At 41.7% G+C, this 23,474-nt stretch overlaps 1 protein-coding gene across 1 annotated transcript; it reads right to left on the bottom strand.

Annotated features, from left to right (window-relative positions):
• Positions 1 to 4,180: 4,180 nt before the first annotated feature.
• On the bottom strand, positions 4,181 to 21,820 carry plcxd3 (phosphatidylinositol-specific phospholipase C, X domain containing 3; the record flags this gene model as incomplete). The annotated part of the gene is made up of 6 exons (XM_079516925.1): positions 21,704 to 21,820; positions 8,872 to 9,128; positions 6,300 to 6,473; positions 5,300 to 5,475; positions 4,729 to 4,830; positions 4,181 to 4,331 (listed from the first exon to the last, which is right to left on the bottom strand). Exons 1-6 carry the CDS (start codon positions 21,807 to 21,809, stop codon positions 4,181 to 4,183), a joined length of 966 nt encoding a protein of 321 aa, XP_079373051.1. The 5' UTR covers positions 21,810 to 21,820.
• Positions 21,821 to 23,474: the final 1,654 nt, after the last annotated feature.

The raw sequence follows: 23,474 nt of genomic DNA, 5'->3' as shown, positions 1-23,474 counted from the left end.
CCGACCTAAAGCATTTGATTATGTATCAAGAGGCCCCTAGTACAAATGTTGGACGTATGGTGGCGGTGGCTCAGGGGTAGAGTGGCTGGATGGGAACCGTAAGGTTGCCAGTTCGAACCCAGGCTCCCCCAGAGTTAGTGTCGAAGTATCCTTGAGCAAGACACTGAACCCCTAATTGCTCCCGATGTGCTAGTTGGTGCCTTGCATGGTTTCCGCTGCCATGTGTGTGTGAATGGGTGAATGTAATGCACAATCTCTGTAAAGTGCTATATATATATAAATGCACCATTTTACATACAATTTTGTGATATTTAACTCAAGTCTACAATAAGCAAACTGGGATTTATGGAAAAGATTGTTTGAAATGTATGGTTACTGAACAACTCACCAGTTTCATAACCCATGAAACTGCATAAACCCATGGATTTTACTTACAGTTTTACTTACAGTAAACCCTAGGCTTAGTAAACTAATATTTGGTTGACTGGGCATGCACGGTATAGGCTCTGTACTTGGTTCTCTCCTTTTTCTCTTCAGCAAAATAGCTGGAACCAATCTGGAACGGTCGCCCATTACTGTTGCAATGTGTGAAGTAGATTGAAGCTTGTTCTGCCAACCAAGCAAATTGTAGGACAGTAGAAGAGAGCCAAGTACCTCCTGATATTAGTAATACAGCATCTTACCCTAGACGGTAACATCAAATATTCACCCTCAGTGTACTAGTCTGAATTTGGAAAAATAAGATTCTCTACACCAGGTGGCGCTACTATCACACAGTAATTTGAAATCCATGTGATTTGTTTATCACTCCTGACTTGCTAGTTCTGATTTTGTGCCTGAACATACAGGGTGATGTTGAGGAGAACTGATCAAGACTCAGAAGACTGTCCCTTCAAATTAACTAACTTTGGACTGCTCTTAGTTAAAACATAACGTCTTAAGTTAAAGCTCTATATTCTGATATACCCCCCCTCTGCTGGGAGTGGACATAAAACTTGGATTGTAGCTTTAAATATTTCAATCAAGCTAGCAAGGAAGCAAAACCATTATAGGCATAGAAGCTTTATTAGATTGGTCATTTCCCACTTAGAACAGTCAATTTCAGTAGAACATACAAAGGTTTGAGTCTTACAACAACAAATTACTTTTTTTCCACACCAGAAATGTGAATCCATGAAAGGTAACAAAATCATTTCGGATGGGGGAAGACACTGAATTTATGACTCCATTATACAAACCCAAAATCTTTTCATTCTTAATCTTTACAGGATAACTTTCTGGGAGAATTTCTGGGGAATGTATTAAATGGTAAAACAAAGGACAATTCCTCTTGACATTTTATGAAAATAATTTAAGCTTAGAGATGTATACCTTTGGATGCATGGCACAAAGTACACCTATTCATTTCAAGGTTCATGCACAAGCTTACTGAAATACCAAATAAAAATGAAAAACTAAATGTACTAGCAGTAACACTTAAGACACAATTCTTGTCAATGACTCAGAATATTTACAATTACAATAAAATCAACAGCAACCTATTAGCAATTACAGTATGTACAAGCTTTTCAAAATATGAAATGAAATAGAATAACAGAAGAATCAACACTGAAATAGTGGGTATTAGTTGGATGTTTCATTAAATCATTTCAATAGTTGCTCACTCAATGAGATGTAACGATCACAAATGTCACATTTACTCAAGCCACATACAATCACACATTTAGTTGAAAGTAGAAAGAATAAACTAGACAAAACTTTCCTCACTGTATACATTCTCTGCAGATTCCTTGCTATTCATAAAGTATAGGTGTTTGTAAATATGTTATTACTGTATAACGTGTAAAAAAAAAAAGAGAAAAACAAATAATATTGGTTTTCTTTTCTCCCTTCTCTCGCAAAATGTCAGTTCAAATTGATTGCCCTGTGCATCTTAACGTTTGTATTTTGTATAAATCATGTCTGTTGGAAAACAATTACAAAACAATCAAAAATAAATACATTTTATAAATAATCACCGTACAGCATCATGTTATACTACATGAATTATGTGAAACAAGACAACATAAATCAGACAATATACTGGATTCAAACATGAAACATCCGACAAGCCAGACATTGACATTGAGATCCAAACACTTATTGTATGTGTTTGAGTGACAACTACAGTAGTAGTGTTTCTTTGTTTGTTATTTGCACACATGTTTACAATTAAAAAGGAACTACGAAGAGTGACTGGAATGTGCAGGAGAGTTAAGATACCCAAAGGAGCTTGTATGAGAACTCCCCTAACATTTTGGGGAACGAATCATATGTGTCATATGGAAAATTGTAAACTAAATAAGGATAAACTTTACAGTGAATAAAAACAAGGATAAAATAATCAAATATATGACAACAATCATTCAGTTGCAAATTAGTTACTCATTAATCTGTTAGAGAAGATGCATTCTAAGCCCCTTTTAAGCTGTTAAAATAAAATAAACAAGTTATAATGAGAAATAAGCTAAATAAATAAATAATAATAATTGGAATGCATTGACATCATAGAATAATTTCAAGATTTGCGAGTAAGGTACCAGAACTGACAAGTTCAGAAAATGACCATATTCTACATAGTAAATTGTTTATGTAATGTTTAAAGGTGTTTGAGGTTTGTCTTCTAGGCAATGGCCCAGACTATATTGCAGTAGGAGAGAAAAAGGGATTTAAGGGGTAATACAGAGATAAGAATATGACTAGAGTCTGGACCAGCATTTTCATCTCATGTCCTGCACAGCCTATTCTGTTCATGTCCAAACCCACTAGGTTATAGTTGTTTTTTTGTTTGTCTATAAACTAACTTTTCACATCTAACAGCAGCAATAGGCTTGCCTTTATCACCTGATATTGTGAAAAACATAAGACCATAATAGATCTCATAATGCCTCGTCGTGATAATTTATGTATATTAATAATGGTACATTAATTACAAACACACTAACAGAGGTCACGGCATTAATTTGAGAAAATGTGGCTGGTGGGCACATTGTTGTACCCCCAGTATCATGATATATTCCGCAACTACATACATGTTACATAGATACTGTATATTGAACAGTGTTTTCTGTACAACACTGATGTGTTTTTCATGGTCTGTCAGAATCTGCAGGAGTGCCACATGGAGTGTTATAGGAGTGGACAGACTACTGCATCTAGCCTTGCCTCTGCATTTGTACCTCTCTCTCCGTGGTGGCTTTGAAAGCGGGAATTGAATCAATGGTCCCCACTGTGCAGACGTGTGTGATCAATGTGTAGACCGTATGCCGACTACAGACGAGGCTGTTATTGGCAGAAACTCCCTTAAGAGACTGCCTTGGATAGGTTGCTTCAACTAGCTTATCACTCATGAATATCACACAATGGAAAACCGCCCTGCCTCATTTCCTAGCTGTGTATTGGGGATAGATCTTACTGTAAACACATTCTGCATTCAAGCTTCAGGAGGCCACATCCACACACCTTCGCCGCATGCCTCCATGCAGTGATCTGACATGGGATGGAGAGACGCATTAAAGAAAAATGTATGTTCAAGTAAGTTTTCCAAGTAAGACAAAACAACGTCTACTGTAGCTACTAACACCAGCATTTATGTAAGCAGTTTACAAGATACACAGACTGACCACTAATTTAGAGCTGGCTGATGCCACTGAAACAGAATAACCGCTGAAAGAACCATCACTGTCACTAGAATACCAACAAGAACATCTACCTCTACCTGTACATTTTACATCAGTATGCTGATGTGCTCCGAAGGAACCTTCCCTATATCGAAGCAGTAAAGCCCAGAAACAGTGCATTTGACTGATCGTGAAGCTGTTCTATTTACAGCCAATGCAAGGTCAAGGAAAGGGGGGAAGAAATGTCACTGAAAAACCTTAATTGCCCTTTTGATCCCAAACTGGACGAAACACAAATCCTCCTGATTATCTTCATCATGCCCCTCCTTCTCTACCCCAACACAACTTTCCTTCAATCACTCATTCTTTCTCGTCTTTTCTCAATAGCCCTAAATAAAGAGAGAGGAGAGGCTCTACTCCCCCCTTCCAGAAATTAACACCAGATTGTAAGAATGAAAGCACAGGCCCAGCCTCTGGTGCAGGGTTGGACTGTGCTCTCAGTCGCCCACCCCCGTCTCCTCTCAGGTATCATCATCATCCTCCAGGTGGTAGTTGAGGGTGATGACGGCACTGATGAACTCTCCCAACTCCACAAAGTCAGCCGTGATGATGTTGATGCCACTCTCGCCGGGCCTCTGGGCTCTGATCCATTGCATCATGCCTGGCAAGGCCCTGGGAGGATAGAAACAGTGGTGGAAGAAGTAAGGTTGCAATATCACAATGCAGAAATACTCTGTTACATGTAAAAGGCACGCACACGCACACGCACACACACACACACACACACACACACACACACACACACACACACACACACACACACACACACACACACACACATCAACAGCTGTCAGCCAGCAAATTGATGCTGTGGGAACCAACACACAGGCATCGGTAACGAGGACGTCCCATACTAACATAAGTGGATGTACTTAAGAATGACGCAGGAGCGCAAAGTACCAACGAACTGGCCAAGCTGTATGGAGAGCCGGGATGACTGGAGGCGACGATGGAGGGCTCGTCTGAGGACGACCTAGAGACACGAAGGGTCAACGAAGTGTTAAATTACCTCTCTGTGATGGTTTCTCTCAGTCCACTTGCCACTCCTTTCATCACAGTGCTGGCTTTGGGTGTTAGGACCACTTGAGAGACAAAGAAGTTCCCCTTCCTCCTGCAGGAGATATATTCAACATTTATATTTTGTCATGATCTCAGTTACAATTGTATTCCCAAGAGGTAAAGCAAGAACAAAACAAAAGGAAAAATAAAATGAAGAAATGTTATTCTAACGAATGTCCTTAGGCCAGCACCTCCTGGAAACATCAGTTAAATTCTAGATTAGCCATTTGTCTGGGAGATATTTGGGGAACATTAACCGAAAAACAAATGTGATTTCATGTGAATGCACTTCAGGTTTTTTTTAAGGAATGTTATTATCATACTGCAGTGCTTTATCTGATACAATGACCTGACTACCCTTGAACACATTCCTGTAATGTTATTACTCAAAACGTAATATATAGCGACGGTTTACTTTTAACGTGTTACTCGCTACTTACCAACACTGTTTGGCATGCTAACATACTGCATAATTGCATGCGACAAAACAGTGTGCCACAGAGTAAAATGCTGGCGCTGACCTGCGGTCAGTGAGGGATGTCTGGAGAAACTGCACCAGCTTCTCTGGGTCAGTGGTGTTGGCCCAGGGAGAAGGCATCATCTGACCCGGCCACAGGAAGGGCACCTCCAGAGCCATGGGGTTGTGGTAGAACACCAACACCTGGTAATCCTTCTCCCATAAATACTGCAGAGTCACCTGGGGATATAAGGGGAAGCCGAGAAGCTAGAGTGGATGATTTGGCTAAGATGCAGACATAAACCCACAGTAAAATACTACTTTCTTTATGATTTATAATTGTATTAGAAAAGTGTGGCAGTGTCAACATGCCATTTTTCTTTTCTTTTTCTGAAACACAGACAGCAAACAAAACAAAAACACAAAACACAAACACCTAGATACAAGTAGATACAAGATAAATACGCCTAGAAGCCCACAGCATCACTGATTGAATAAATAGAACTTACGAGAAAAGATTATCCTCTATACCACACCCCATCCAGTAAATCATTGCTTCTCAGAGAGAACAGACGCCCAGCAAATGATGATACTGTCCCCATTACAAATTGTATTTCGAACTTATCCAGCAACTTATGAGAATCGCTCTAAAACAGCCAAGTGGCCAAGAGAGGTGTACCACAGTGTCAGCACAGGTGCAGAGGTGGCTTTCCATTCCTTAACCAGGAGCCTCCTCCCTAACAAAAGGGCTTTGGGGTTTGAATCAGCTAGAGGGGGATATACGCCACTCCACATGGCAGGGTCATCCAAAAAAATCAAACTGGGGGAAAAAGGGATAACCAGACCAAATTATTTTTTGAGTACCGTCCCTCTCAAGACACTGACAATTGTATTATTACCCTTATTATTATTATATTATATTTTAAAATCTGTGTAAAAAGTTCTGAAGTACTGAATTGCCTTTAGTCTTCACTTCCTGAGCAAAGAACAGTACTATATATTTTTATTTTTTCAAAGAATGTGCTGTGGATTATATAGTTAGCCGTTTAAGGTAGCTGACATACTTCCTGTGCAAAGACGACCGGACAGAGTTTGTCTCCAAACACCTCCTTTAGCATGGTGACCAGCTTCTCATGGTGCATGTTCTGGACACCATAGAAGTGGTTGAAGTCCAGGAAGACCACTTCTCTGGAGTGAGAGGAAAGGAAACTACTGATCTGATCCAGACCTTCTTTGACCTGGTAACACATGCATGCACACACACACGCACGTCACACGCATGCAAACATACACACACACACACACACACACAAACACACACTTGTATTATACTTGCAAGGACATCAAAAGTTCAACATAGCACATTTTTAATGCCACTTTAACCATTTTTTGGGCTATTTTCAAACCCTAACCGTAAAGCCTGAGTTGTACTCAGTTGCACACCGATGTCGTTCACCCAAAATTACGATCTACAAGGCCACAACGTGTCGTGCTGCAATGCATTGTGAGCTTGGAGACCTGCTATTTTTGGTGTGTGACACGGCGTGCAACTACGTACAAATCGGGGATAACTCGAAGCCCCACATCTATCTATCTATCTATCTATCTATCTATCTATCTATCTATCTATCTATCTATCTATCTATCTATCTATCTATGAAAACGTTCTATAAATGCATCAAGTCTCTGTGTGTGTATGTCTGTAATCCATGTAACTCAAGAACCGTTCGCCCCGCCGACTTTAAATTAGAGTGCAGTGCCCGGTGTCGAGTCGGTCGGTCCCACGGTTGTCCAGAACCGCCACAAAGGGCCTCTGCCCGGGCTCTGGACAGGGCCCCTGCCCAAGCTCCATATATGGAGCTGGCCTGTTCTGACATCACAACACTCCATATTTGGGCATTCCTGACACAGAACTCCATATATATGAATAAAGGGACACAGAGAGACAGATATAGAAATCTACATATATGGGCATAAAAGGGACACAGACAGATGGGTGGAACGGGTACTCTGACACGGGTACAACGGGTATTGCACGGTACACAGTACACGGAAGCACCTGGAAGGAAGTAGACTAATAGGGGATTCACACTGAGACAGACTGAGTCCGTTTGATTAGAACCGTCCCCGAATACGGTTGCCTGGTCCCCGCTGGCCATGATTCATATTGGCTGAGATTCAACAGCGCACCCGGGTACACTTCATTCAACGTATGTGCCTCAGAGGGGGGCTGTGGACTATGGGGCTTTGGGAGACAGAAAATGTCATGTCACAGAAGAAGAGTCACTTTCAGAGTTTAGAGCAAATAATAAAGTTTGGCTGTGTTCCTGACGTTGTCTTGAGTTATAATAATAACATAACAATACACAACCATAGCAGTGTGCGCTGATGGTCTTAAACGCAATGTAAGGTTGTCTCTCGTCTGTATGACGGTGACATCACGTACATATCCTTGGTATGTTAGCAGTGACGTCACTGACTAACCCTTGGTATGTTTGTCCTAGCTGCAGCACACGTTTTTTTTGTTTATGTTTTTTTTCTGGCTCGTGCTACTCAAACACTAGAGGATTATCAATCATTCTTTGTCAACATTCAAGTAGAACTACCAGAAGTACAACCCAGGTAAAAAAATGTGTCATTATAAAAATACATAAAATATGATTATAGTTCACTTCCTCCTTTTAGTACGGATGGCTTTCACATTGCAGCGATCTGTATCTGAGACTTGATTGATTGTGATCCCGGGTACGGTTGGACAATCCGTTCCCGGGAATGGTATGCATGGGCAGGGCACAACACTAACGGGAAATGTTATACCTGCATTTTACTTTTAAGGTTTCTCATTGGTCCGAGCACTACTCATGTTAACATAAAACATTAAGTCATTAAGTCCTATGCCTTTGGTAACTCTATAGGTTTCAGTGTTTTTCTGCTTGTACCTGTACAGTACCTGTTCCTGTTGTACTTGTGTGCTATTTGTTCCACCTTCTGAAGATGTGCCACTCTTTTTAACAACATGATCCCATAGCATCCCTATTCTGGGGTGAAGAGATTGGTGTAGACTAGAGGGGGAAAAGGAGGGGACCAAATATAGACCCTTGCACGATCCTGTATACGGTGACGAGTTGACACGATACTTCATTAAAATGTAATTTATTTAAATTCAAGGAAGCCCTCCCTTTGTGATTGATTGAATACCGTATTAGTCTGAAATGTAAACAGCACGACGTACAGTCAGACATTACGGCTAAAGGGATAACACAAAAAGGTCATGGGGACTTGTTTCCATTGTGGGCCTTTCTTTACCGATAGTATGGACTCGCGCACGCACGCACGCACGCGCGCGCGCGCGCGCGCACGCACGCACGCACGCACGCACGCACGCACACACGCACACACGCACACACACACACACACACACACACACACACACACACACACACACACACACACACACACACACACACACACACACACACACACACACACACACACACACACACACACACACACACACACACACACACACACACACACACACACACACACACACACACACACACACGGCAAGCGTCACCACACATGTTACATTACTACATGCATGCTGAACACATCAAACAGATCCTCTGTACCGACCGTGGCACTGAAGAGCCCGTGGGCGAAGAATAGCTCGTTGTCTGGATCCCGTGGTTTGGTGGAGATACGTAGGTCAAAGAAGCGGACCCCAGCCTCCAGCTGGCTGACAAAGTTCATAGTCTGTGTAGCTAGCCACTTCCTCATTAGCTTCTTGGCCACCGTGCCAAAAACAGAGACAAAATTTTGCACCGTCTCCGGCTGCTCCGGACCCACTGGAGAAGACTCATCGATGTAGAAGCTGAATGAGTCATGGGAACCTGGGGGGAATAATAAGGAAGTATGTATATGTACAGTATGTTAGTTGCAACTTGTGGAGGGAATGTGAGGCTGTGTGCAGGTCTTTGTTGTACAGTTTGTAGCATAGCTTGTGAATGAGCTAAGAGACCTTTTGGTTGTACTGTTTGTGGAAAAAGCTTGTAAATGTCTAAGTAAGACCCACACAGAAGAAAACCCTTTACCTGTACTTTTTGTGGTAAAAGCACTCAAACTTTCTTTTCCTACTCCTTAGCCCCCTTCTCTCTTCTTCCCTTTCTTGTTTTTTCCTGGAAAAATGACACGATGGGAACTATGCACAACCTGTTTTGCAGGTTTTTTAACCTGTAAAACTGTGATGTGACAATAAAGCTGATTCTGATACTTTCTTTTTATTTTAAGTGCCTTCTGATAGTAGTCCATTAATCTTTATTTTTTGAGGGGCGCTAGCCCCTCCTATGCCCAGCTTTCTGGGTTTGTGTGAACACAAACATTGGCTTGTGATTGGCTGCTCACCCCATAGCAATGATTTGATTGGCTGAGCAAGTACTGTACTGTACAAGTTTGAAGATTTGAAGAAGTACTGTACATATTGAAGATAAAAGTGAGGGCAGAAAAGTGAAGACACCAAAAGTGATTGGCTGGAATGACATTTGTGATGCTTTGAGTGGCTGAGCATGGAATGTGATGTATGATGATGTACGATGATAATTTTATATTTTACAAATTCACATCCATACCATTCTTTTTAATTATGCAAGCATCTTCTTGAAATGCTTCTGGTCAGTGGAATGAGAATCACAAGCTTTGACTACAGTGGCCACGATCAGGTGCAGGTGCCACGTCTACCGCGCTTAATGGAATCTGACTTTTGACCTGCCGACTGTGAACAAAACAACCAGGTGCATTGTACGGTCAGGTACACCTGCGCATTCCCTCAGGGACTTGCTCACATCATGAACTCTACACATCTCATCAAGGGACCACAATGGACACAAGCTGTAGGCTTTTTTGTGTTATCATGTTGATTATGGTGGGTCAGATGTTTGTTATACAAATGTATCTATGTGACATGTGATATTGCTGAGAGAGAGAGAGAGAGAGAGAGAGAGAGAGAGAGAGAGAGAGAGAGAGAGAGAGAGAGAGAGAGAGAGAGAGAGAGAGACAATTTACAATTTACAATTTAGACATTTAGCAGACGCTCTTAATCCAGAGCGATTTACATTAAGCAAGAACAAAAAGCATGGGAAGAGGGGAGAGAGAGAGAGAGAGAGAGAGAGAGAGAGAGAGAGAGAGAGAGAGAGAGGCGTTACTGGGTCAGTGTAAGACGTGAAGTGTTATTATTGGCTCCTGGCAGAGATTTGACCTTTTTTCATTTTCAAACGTTTCAGGCATAGTCTGTCCTTATGTATCCAAAAAGCTTCTCTTGGAAAATGGCTTATCTCTCAGGGCAGCTATCTTTAAAGGAGGTCTTATTAATGACATGCTCAGATATTGTAGTATCATAGTATCAAGGGCAAGACCACCAGATTTTGGAACAGACTCCCAGAGTAGAGTCATGCTCAACAGGGTATTCTTTCCCTGCTGATTCTGCCAAGCCCGTTCCCTTGGCTATGGTTTAGCTAGATAGCAGGTTGGGACAGTGGGAATCTCGTTAATCCATATATGCACCTGTCACCAGTCTGGCCTGTCAACTGAAACATTTAACTTGAAACTGACTTGTTTTCTTCCATGCTCTACCTGTCACCCCTCATTTTTATACTCCCTTTCTGAAAAAATAACAAAATGATGGAAGGCTTATGCAAAAACAAATTTCACCCACTTCTTTACACTTGTAAATCTGTGATGTGACAAAAGGTCACACTATTATTTCACATCTTTGTCACATCACCCCTGCAAAATAAGACCAGTCGAGTGCTCCAGTATTTTATTTGGGTAGTCTCTCCTGAAGTGGTATTATTCTCTCTGATTCAAGTTTTCCCTGTTGAGCATCGATTCTTGAGATATTTGATTGTTTACAGTATTTTGTTACGGATCCCCATTAGCTGCCTCCTCATAACATGATAGTAAGCTCTGTCATGATTTTTACCATCATAACATCAACCATAATTATGGACATCCCAATAGACAGATGTAGCAGTTTACTGATCCAAGTAGTAACTCTACATTACGCTTTACAATGAACCTGATTTGTTTTTGTTTCTGAGTGAGATAAAAGACTATCAACATGAACTATATAAGGTGCCTCTAACCTATGGACTATTATTTGTTTTTATCAAGAGACATTTCCATTCTGGTATTGTATAACGCTGAAGAAGGGTTCGTTTTCTGCCCACGTTATTTAAATAGTACCTGAAGGATGTTTTTGTGGTGGCTGTTCATTCATTTTATCTTTTTCTATAGCTTTCAATGCACAAGTCTTTAAAAACGTTGACTGCTTTTGAAGCCTCGTCATGGCATCTATTCTACAGTATATCGAGGTGGTCCCCACCCCACCCCTGGATATGGAAAGGCCCTGAAGCTGCCATAATGCTAAGGTCAAAGCTGAAAATGACCTGGTGCTATGGCAACCAGATATCATGTCTATCTGCAGTATCTCAAGGTTGGGCAAGAAGTAAAATAGGTAGGCCTGTCACAATTATGACATACAAATAATATTTGATGCATAATCGTCATAAATAATGTTCATAATATCATAATAGATAAAAATCAAACCTGTCTGAAGTGAGTGGTGCTGTACTGTACTGTACTGTACTGTACTGTACTGTACTGTACTGTACTGTACTGTACTGTACTGTACTGTACTAGACCTCCTCCCTGGCCTGTGTGTCTGTCTCGTGTTAGGCTGTGCAACAGTGACACCTGGTGGTGAACAAACGCTATATATTTCCGTGCTCAGACACAGCTACCCACCCAGCCACCCACATAGCTGTCTATAGGAGTGGTTGCACCACTAAAACATTAGTGGAAATAGCCGATTTATTTAATTATGTATGTTATTTATCATCTGTGTCCTGTGCAACTTTAGTTTACGAAGCCTAAAAGCCATAATGTTCTAATGATACACAATTCAATCGTTAATCGCAATTATGATTGACAATTATTAACTTTGTCTAAAACACGGTGGCAGCAAAGGGTAGGTAAGCCTTGCCAAAGCCTTTTCGCCTTATAAGGGTAGTTTCATTTCCGGTTTCCCGGAAATGTCCTCGGAGAACGCCATTGTAAGGAACGGCTTATGTTAGCAATAACTCACAATGTTAATCTTTCTTTGTTGGGTGCGAAGAATCACGAATCACATCCGAACATCGGATGGATCATCATCACCGTGGACAGCGCCGCATTTTTTAGAGATAACAGCCAAAGAAGATCCTACTTCTAATGGGACCCTATGTGGTGAGCGCGCATGTATCCTGGTGCTGGAGGTATGCAAGGCGTTGCCTAGCAACCGGTCCAGTGTTAAAAGTTGATTTCCAGCTAAGCCGTTTCATATTTTAAGCTTTATCTATGAGATATCTCGTAGTTGGCAGACAGCTGGTGTAGAGGGAAACTACGAGAAATCTCATAGTTGGCATACAAAGAATGAATCGTCACGTAAAATGTCATAATCGTGACACGGTGACAGCCCGATAGGGCGGCGCCTCTATCAGGCGCTGTGGATCAGAACCTGTGGAAGAGGATGGATTGGACTGCACCTTATTTAAATGACAAAGGGAGAAAAGGACACACATGTGTGTGCATACACATTATGCAAAAGAGGCTGCGGGTGACTCGGCTATCTTGTTTCTGCTCTCAATCTCTATTCCTCTCTGTCTACTAATTTCTGACTATTGCACGGACACACATACAGAGCAGTGGGCCCACACTCCTATAAATATTCACATACTGTACACAGCCACATCTCTAGCACACACACACACACACACACACACACACACACACACACACACACACACACACACACACACACACACACACACACACACACACACACACACACACACACACACACACACACACACACACACACACACACACACACACACACACACACACACACACACACACACACACACACACACACAGTGACCTTCAGCGTAGTCTAGAGCCAGGTCATGGCAGCCAGCCCAGAGAGTGACCATAAGCAGGTTAGACAGCTGAGTCAAAAGGCAGGGAGGCTGTAGCAACTGTAGCATTAGGATCAGAAAAAATGGCAACCTTACCAGAGGATGACCTTAAAATGGTCAGAAAAACTGTCTAGCTCCCCTGAAGTGGGGCACTGACGATAGTGCAAACATCCTGATGGGCAGATGCACAGAAAAAACATAGAAACAGAAAGAAAGAAAGCGGGCACATGGTGATCCAATAGGGAGCTGGCGTCTGTTTCCAGCGCCAGTTTGATCCGCCCCTCTATGCCAAGAGAAGCTTGGGTACTTTCAGGCCATCAGCCTGGGGGGGTTGGCAAAAGGGCCTTTGCAGGCAAATAGCCTGCATCCTGCATCCTTAGATTCACTAAATTGACAAAGAACACAATCATGTCATCCTCCGGGGGTCCTGGGATGCAATACTGTACGCATGTGGCCCCCACATTAATTTTGTGCACAGACCAACAATTTGTCCACTTCTGCAGTCCGCACTGCAACTGTCACAACTGTGACTGTCCATCAAAAAAAATCAATGCTGTGCTATGAATAGAAGACTAAGGTATTTCTCTAGTGGCAAGTGCAAGGAACCTTGGCAGGATGTGTACAGTACCTAGTCAAGCACTTAAGGGCCATAACTGTCCTTGGGTATGCATTTGCAGCTAACTGGAGATCTGAATGGATAATATCATTATAGAAAATACTCATCATTTCACAAAGTCTCCATTTACTATCCATTTGCTGCTCTTTAGGTGCGTTCAGACTTGGATGGTTAGAGCGGCGCGATTACATACAAAGTCAATGCAAAGACGAGAATTGCGCGAACGGGCGCGGCGCAACCTGGCGCAACACAAACGGGACGAACCAAGGCGAATATATATATTCAAGTCTGAATGCAGCTTCAGAATCATCTTCACTCATCTCTCTCTCCCATAGCTCATGGTGTTTACCCTGCCATATCTGAGGTTGCATCCCGCCTGTTCAGGGGGCTTAAGTGGCAGGCGGGTGATCTAACCACATGGCTAAGGTCCTGACCAGGCCTTTCAACTTTATTTTTTTATTATTTTCTGTTTTTGAGAATAAGCAGGTTCTCTCGGGCATCACAGTACAGTATAATTGTTAATTTATTGTTAACATTCAGTATGCAACGAGTCATCCAGTCCAAATAGATTGAGGTCCTATGCTAAAATGGTTTCAATCTTGTTCTCAAACTGATCATTAGCTTTGACAAAGTCTGTTTTTCGCACATTGATATTCTGTTGATTCATTACCATTATTAATATAATCAGACCTTATTATGTGACAAGAAAATAGTACCAATAATAGCATTAACTAACATTACAGCAACAACAATGACAAATAGCGAAAAATAAGTACAACACAAAAGAAAATCAAGGGATAAAAAAATATATAATGTAAAAAAATAAAAATAATATATAATAATAATAATAGTCTCACCTATTTTTCTTTCTCACACATATATATCCAAAGGTCATTCAACAAATATCCATTTCCGTGTATAGTATCCGTTTCTACCAGTATTTGTATGATTTGTATTTATTTGTTTTCTCTATCAACTATCAATTTACTTATCTTAATTGGGTTCTGTAGCCCGTTAACATTGACATTGACAACATTTACATTAACATTAATTATCGTCTCATTATAACCTGTGCTATCCTATGATGTACAATTATTGTCATTGTGAACCCAAGGCGGCCTTAACTTCTCATCATTATATACATTAATATAAAGCTTTGAATTAAGAAATAAGAACATATAATGATATAAACAAAGACTTCCAACATTGAGGTTTCTTTCATAAAGCAATACCTCAGGTGCGGAAAGGTAATCTCCTGGGTCCCAGGAGGCCCTTCCAACACTAACTAACTGCTAAAAAACAGAAACTTAGTGTACAGTGATATGACATCTGTCAAGCCCCAGCTTGGTCTCCCAGACAACAGGTCTGTACTAACATCGAATATCTGAGTATAAAACAACTTGTCAGACAGGTATTTAGTATTCAGTCAAGTCAAGTGTCCAACAGTCCAAACAAAGGTAGTATTGTAAAAAGGGGAAAATAAAATATAAAATAAAAACAAAACAAAGAGAGGTGAACATTTTTCAGGTCTTATGTCCCATTCTGAATTCAAAGATATCTATCTCACAAATACTTCCCATGTACTTCTCCATCGTAGATTAATCAGCGGTATGAGTTATGGTGATGTCGTCATCTGGTGGAGGGGGGGTTGGTGGTGGGGGAGTTGCGGTGCGGCGGAATTCCTGGAGCCTCTGTGTTGCCCTTCGCAGTGAGTCTCGGTCATGTGGTGTCTTCTTCCCCACCTTCACCCAAGATGTTTTCCTCAGCTTCGCCAGGTTATCTGCGGTGGTAGTTGTAGGGGTGGAGGTGGGTCGAAGGTTTTCCTCTTTCTCGGTGCTCATGATCCCCCTCTTCTTCAAATCCTCTCTTGCTTCCTCCATGCTGTTGTAAGTGGTGCTGGTTCCCGTGGAACGACCGACCCCATTGTAAAACACACATAGTTTTGGGGGGGGGGGGTGGAAGGCAATTCCTTTATTTTTAAGGAACAGGCGGATCGGGGCATACGCAGCTCTCTTCTTCTGTTTTTCTTGAGGGTAGTCATTATCAAAATACGCTCTTTTGCCATTCAGTAGGACAGTTTTTTTCTTCCACACTGTATTACGTACGAGCTCTTTGGTCTTGTCCTCCAGAAAGCACATGATGATTGAACGGGGGTGGCGGTCGGCGGTGGCTTGGGAACGAGGGATCTGTGGCAGCGCTGTATGCCCAGGTCAAAGTTATTAATGAACCCCATCATGTTATTCCCCTCGCTGTCTTCTGCGACACGCAGGTTCTGGCGTCGAGACCTTGTTTCTAAATCCAATACCTTCTCTTGCAATCTCTCGTGGTCTTGTAGTAGTGAACTCATTATTTTTTTGGAGTCTGAGCTCCATTCCTCGACGCTCACCACCCGCCGCTCTGTCTGTTCCACGTTGTCCACGGTGCTTTGTAGGTCGGTGACAAGCCTAGTCAGTTTGTTGTTGAAGTCTTCTTTGAGGCCTGCCATGTCTTTGCGCATTTGCTCGGAAAGAGTTTCTTTAAAGCCCTCCAACTCCTTCCTAACTTTGGTCCTCATGGCTTTTATATCAGCGTGTATCGCCTCCATACTTGCTTGTAGGCACGCCATGGTGTTTAGCACTGGTGCGTTTAGCCCCGGGTCCACGTTGCCGTCGCAACTCTTCTCCGTTGTCTCTCCCTTCCATTTTTGTGTTTATATTTCGGAATATAGTTAGTTTTAAATGTTTTTATTTTGTGGCTTTCGCCTTTATTTTATAATTTTTTTATGGAGGGACAGACAGTAGGCTGACAGGAAATGGGGAGAGAGATGGGGGGAAGACATGCAGTAAAGGCCGTCGGGATCGGGAGTCGAACCCGCGGCACACTGACAGACTGGATTACCAGCCAAGGTGCCTGGACCACTGAGGCCCAGGCCCAGGCCCAGGCCTATAGTTAGTTTTTAGGGGAAATTAAAGTAGACCTTGCTGGGAGCTGTTGTTCTACACTGCTGCTCTCTTTGGTGTCATACCGGAAGTCCAGGGGATGCTTATTTTTTATTTTTTTTATCATCATTTATTTTGAGTTTTTTTTTTTACATAGACACAAGGACAACACAATACAAGATAACACAATACAAGACAGTTACTTTAAAAAAAAACTAACAACAATGTGTATAAAAACAATGAAGAAACAAAGAAAATAAAAGAGAAAAGAAAATAATAATAATAATAATTTCCAAGTGGTACAGGGTTGTGAAATGCATGTGTGCAAGTGAAGGTGGGTTCCGGCCTATACACATAATCAACTGCGCTCTTCGATATAATCCAAAAAGGGGGTCCATACCTCTACGAATACATCTGCCTTATTTTGTATTTCATATTTAAGTCTCTCCAGTGGTAATAGTGACATTATTTGGGGCCGTCCACATATGTTCTGAAGGTATGTCATCTGTCTTCCATAAAATTAAGATACATTTCTTTGCCAAGAATCTAAATAGATCAAATAGTTTCCTATGAGCAGAGCTCATATTTACATATGGGTCTGCCCCCAAGAGATATAACAGAGGAGATTTCTTCAATTTTACCGTAAGGATTTTTTCCATTTGATCGTGAATTATTTGCCAAAATGGTTTAATTTTTGAACAAAACCAGAACATATGCGGGTAGGTACCCAAATGTTAGGGTATGTCAGGGGATGCTTCTTATGATTTTCTACTACCGGCCCCAAAGGATCACTTACTGTGCGTTACAACAAGTGCTCTCCCTCATCAGCTTCAAACCGTTGGCCTAAGGTATGCTATTCATTGTTGTCTCTGGTTAAACCATAATGCTGCTGGGCTCCCTTTGCTGAGTGTGTCTTTATGTGTGTGAGTTTGTGAATCACCCTGTGTGGATTCATTCATCTTGAGACTGATCTGACTCCATACTTTCATGGGCTCTTTCTGTGCAGCATTAGCCACTGAAAAAGCCTCTCTACTCCCAAAGGATATACAGTCTGATTAAAATATATAACCAGTCTCATGCAAATCTCACAATGCATGGCATGTATGCATGGCAATCTGATCAGGTACTCTCTGTGGGGCTGTGATCGCGATGTCTCTGATTTCAACTACCAGGTTTCAGTTCCTGGACAGATTGCCTATCTTTTACTATATTAATTGCAAACAAGCTAAATATGGTAGGAAGTCAAAATTAAGACACAATCCCACACATTAAGAAGCAAGTGCTAACAAATAAACAAAACTCTGGCAGCCGCACATTGCATTCTAATGCACAAACACTCCACAGATTAGAAACCCATTTGACTCCAGAAATGCCAGAAATCCCATTTCCCAGTGACAGTGAAATCTGGGAAGCCATTCACAACGGCACATTCCACCAGTAGACACTGCAGCAAAGCCTGTTAAATGCTGACAGTGCCACAGAGAAGCAGGTTTATCTGTGGCAGCCCACCTGTGCTGATCATTCCATTCTTTCTGTGTCGCCACAGTCTCAACCACAGCCAGGCAGTGTGTACTGTGGCACTCACCACTTTACAGTAGCAGGTCCAACAATAGCCAGAGCACAATCCCATTATGGCCATCACTCGACAGCCTAGAAAAGACTCATATTTAGATTACATCCAAAACTTTTATTGTTTTTGTATGCCTTTTTGTATGCCTTTTTGTATGTGTTCATCAATATGTGTTGTTTCTACCAAATAAAGTTAAAGTTGAAATTAAAAAAAAATCTTCCTTGGCCTATTGGGGGAGAAGGATAACCTAAAGAGGTGTGTATTTAGCTTATCTTTAAAAATGTCTGTGGAGTTACCTCTCTAACTTCCCCAGGAAGTTTGTTCCTCAGTTTTGGTCAATAGAAAAAAAAGCTGTGGCTGCCTCTCCTATTTTCTTTTGTCGGTGCTGATTTGTGTCAAGTAGACCTGCTGGGGAGGATCTGTGTCAAGTAGACCTGCTGGGGAGGATCTCGGTGCTCCGGATGGAGTGTATGGCAATAAAAGAGTCTGTAATGTATGCAGAGCCCTGACCGTTGAATGCTTTGTAGATTATCAGTATGTGTAAGACCTTGAAATCTATTCTATGGGAGACCGGGAGCCAATTCATCTTTGTTTGGGTTAGTATTAATCGAGCAGCAGAGTTTTGTATTGGTTGTAGTCCGTTGTCTAATACGTTTTGGTAGTCCTGTGTGTAGAGCAGGGGTGCCCAAAAGGTAGATCATGATCTACCAGTAGATCACAAAGGCTGTGTTGGTAGACCAGATAACATGCCCCTAAAATAAAAATATATATAATCTATCACTTGTATTGACATCAAAAGGGATTGTCAGCTCAAACCCACAATGCAATACTTACACAAAATATTTCCAAGTGTGTTTTATATAACTTTATAAACTATTTCCAGAAAAGGGATTATAATTATTTTGGTCAGTAGATCTTGTCATTTTGAAAGTAGCTCTCAAGTAAAAAAAAGTGTGGGCACCCCTGGTGTAAAGCATTAGGCCAGGGCCTACAGTAATCTAGGCAGTTGATGATGAAGGCATGGTTCTGCATCTGGTTGCGACAGGACAGGTCATTTTAATTTCTTTATATGAGTTGAGTCTTTATATGAGTTTATAAAATACATTACAAAGGCCCAACTATTTCTCAGTTGCTTCTGATGTCTTACATACAAATAACATTTGCCCAGACAGTGCATGCATGTTACATACATTCATGCACTGAGGTAATTTCAACAACGCACATGAACGTTTTCATAGATAGATAGATAGATAGATAGATAGATAGATAGATAGATAGATAGATAGATGTGACCACTTAGCTTTTGCAAAGCAGGCATGCTGGCACAACAACTTAGTTCTTCATTCCCAATCAACATTTCTTTTTGGCAAACCACATAAAGCCATGCCATTACAACATCACCCCTCCCACCCCCACAGTAGAGCACTCCAGTCCAAATCGCCACCATGTCTTGGGTGTAAGCCATCCAAGCTGTGTTGGCTGGCAAAGTAAACTCATTTCGCTAAAAAATAACATAGCATTGAACTTAATACTGAAATTATATTGGAGCAAGACTGCTTGGAGCAAGACTGCTCCTGTTCTCTCTTTCATTTCTTATTGATCTGGTGCTCTCCAACTTGACATTAGATTATATGAGTTGACATAACATTAAACACAATAATAACAGATAACCAATAATGTCATAAACACATTTACTGATCGAAACGTTTCCTGCAGTATACTGTATTGTGCATTATTGGGTCTAGTTAGGGAAACCATGAGCCAAATGTGCTCTCTGCGAGGGAGCGTACACACACACACACACACACACACACACACACACACACACACACACACACACACACACACACACACACACACACACACACACACACACACACACACACACACACACACACACACACACACACACACACACACACAAGTGAAAGGTTGAAAAAAGTCAAGAGGTGACTGCATCATTGGCTGCGGGGCCAATGAGGAGTAATGACACCTAATTAGATGGAACAGGCCATGTTATGTTTCCAGGCTGCCTTGTTGTAAAAGGGCTGGTGGGTTCAGTGGGTTGTCTTGTCTGTCACATGCACATCTAACGTGATTCAGCATGCAGGACCTGCTGTCACCAGAAGACACATCTCATGACACTTCAATGTATTCCAGGCACTGCTAAGCCATGAACAGTGAAAAAAAGAAGAAGCTTAAACTGTATGTGTGTGTGCATAGAAGTACCACCCATATGTGCGTACAGTACACGCGGACATGTGCTGGCATCATTGAGAGCTGAAAGCAATGCCACTGCTACGCCACACCTCTTTGTGAACCAAGGACATTCATGTGAAATGTGGCCTCCCTCCGTCCTATACCCCACCCCATCTTTCTCTCTGATGAAGCATGTATAAATACAGGCTATGTGTCATCTGTCATAGCCAGAGGGAGAGAGGGAGGGGGTGGGGGGTACAAAATAAAATAGAGTGAAGGATTAAACAGAGGGGGTGCTTTGCGCGCGCGTGTGTGTGTGTGTGTGTGTGTGTGTGTGTGTGTGTGTGTGTCTTCGAGATAAACAGTATACACTAAGTACACAGTACACTAAGTGCTCATATAGAATTAACTGGCTGCTAATTAGCCATATTCTATCTGCAGAATTGAATCAGACTCAGAGCTGGAATGAAGTCTGATAAGTAAGCCCTGCCCTGGTCGAATGTCTTCAAACATCTGGATTTCCGAATCAAAGTGTCCTTGAACCCCTAATTGCTCCCGATGAGGGTGGTGGCTTCCTTGCATGGTTGCCTACCCCCGTCCACCGTCGGTATTTAACGCACATAAAAGCGCTATTTGGATAAAGGCGCTTGAAAGGCATGCGTTGCAGACCATGTTTTATCAATGAAACTTTAGTTCACTGAGCGATTAATTAAATTTCTAGCTGCGCTTAACATCCCTATATTGAGACTTATTATTAGACTATAGAATTCAATACTCAGTGTAGCCTATAAGACAAAGTACCAAGTCTCAGATAATGGACGTGGTATAACCACTGCTCTGTTGGAGATACGCGTGGCAGGTTGGCAGCACTTCACTTTGCGCAACAGGTATCGTCTCAACCTCCAACCCCATGAAGGATTATTCTAATTATTTCCTCGATTTATTTTCGTGGTAGGCTATACAGAAACAAAAGGGCACAACATATAAAAGCAGGGCAATTCTTACTGATGTGGCAAAGTGGCAAACCAGTATTGCAATCCACAAGGCATGTGTGTCGTAACTGTCGTTCATGATGATCAACCATTTGAAATTTGCTTTGAAGCAACTGCATGCAAAAAAATAATAATACAAATAATAATAAATAAACACATACCGGGGATAGCCAGGTTAGTGAGCGGGGTGGTGTGCATGGTCTGTGGTAAACTTCCCATCCAATCCGCGAACCGCAGGTCACTGCTTCTCCCGTGAGACGAAGCCATGCTGCCGCTGTACAAACCGTCTTCCCGGTGTCTACAAGCCAACCTTCAGTGAGTCTCTCTCTCCGTGTGCGGCGCTCGCTCACCAATCCACAGTTGGCCACGCCACACGCACGCGCGCACACACACACGCACGCATGCACCTCGCGGGAGCGCGCACATGCGTTAACACTGGTCTCCCAGTCATCATTTTAAAAAGCCAACGAAAGAAGGGGAATCTTCTATCACTCACACACATTATTTTAATGTGAGCACTGAGCTGAGATGCACTCTTTAAACTGTTAATTAGGCTGCAAATTAAGTCGACAGACAAGGGAACTATTAGGCTAGGCCAGATATAGTATACACAATATGACTAGGCGTCTAGGCTAAATTAATTGAACATTTTTGTCTTCGTCATCATTATCATGGTTATTATATTATAGCCTATAAAGGAAATAATAATATTATCTATAATACAATTAATTAAGAATGAAAAATCACACCCGTGTGAAGTGAGGGACGCTCTTCATCTTCTTCATTACATCATCTCATTGGCCAATCACAAGTTGCATCCTCACTTGTCTTCAATGTTTGTGTTACTGTTACTCAACAAAATTGTCCATTCATTGTCAATGGCATTTAATGTTTGTGTTAGGACAAAGTTTGTGTTTGCACACACACTAAACGCTGGACATAGGAGGGGCTAGCACCCCTCAAAAATGTCTCAACTATAGGCTAGGCTATAGGCCTATAGAAAAGATCACAGCCGTGGGGCGCTCTTATCACCATACATCATCTAATTCCGGCCAATCACATCCTATGTCCAGCTTTTAATAAACACTGGGCCATTCATTATCAATGGCATTTAATGTTTGTGTTGGACAAAGTTTGCGTTTACACGCACACTAAAAGCTGGACATAGGAGGGGCTAGCGCCCTGCGCCCCTCAAAATACAATGGAATAGGTTTACAAAGTTCACCATATAGGCTTGAGAGATATATAGCTTGGTGAAAATTATGTGAAGTTGTTTAAGTAGTCTCGCGTTACCAGACTATTGCCTCTCGCAATTTCCAAATGCTTTAGCATTCAGAGATTGTGGAATAGTTGTCTGGCTATGCGAGACTAGTATAGGACTAATCCTTTCAACTTTTCTGAAACTATTTTCTAAATTTGTTGCAAGAAAGCAATTTCAAGTTTAGTTCAGTTAAAAGCACTGTTTAAAACAGGAGTGATGTCATTCAATCAACTCATGCACAAGAACTAAAATAATTTAAGTTAGAACTAGGCCTATGGGCCAAGGAATAAGGATGGCATACCCTACTCACTCATCAGACAAACAGTGAAAACAATGAATAGACTAAAACAATGTTGAGGGCATCATTTTAAAGGATGGAGCCTGTTGTGGAGCTGTCCAGTCTTGTGGTGCTGAATCTGTCTGATCTTAACAGTCTTGTTATATAGGCATTAATATAGCCTTCTTCCACCTTAAGAATTCACCAAATCCAAATCCCAATCAAATTTGCAGTCGCATCCTCTAGCTCTAGAGATAAATGGGTTATTTACACAATGTCACGTTTTACCACAGCCATCCCTTATAACTATAATAACATGATGTCCTATACTAAGATATGAGAAATGGGTTAAGAGTAGGACAGATTTATAGGATAGCCTACCTGCCTATGTCAG

The sequence above is a fragment of the Electrona antarctica genome (genome assembly GCF_951216825.1).
Source record: "Electrona antarctica genome assembly, chromosome: 12".
NCBI lineage: Eukaryota > Metazoa > Chordata > Actinopteri > Myctophiformes > Myctophidae > Electrona > Electrona antarctica.
This window is presented reverse-complemented; position numbering and strand designations above follow the sequence as displayed.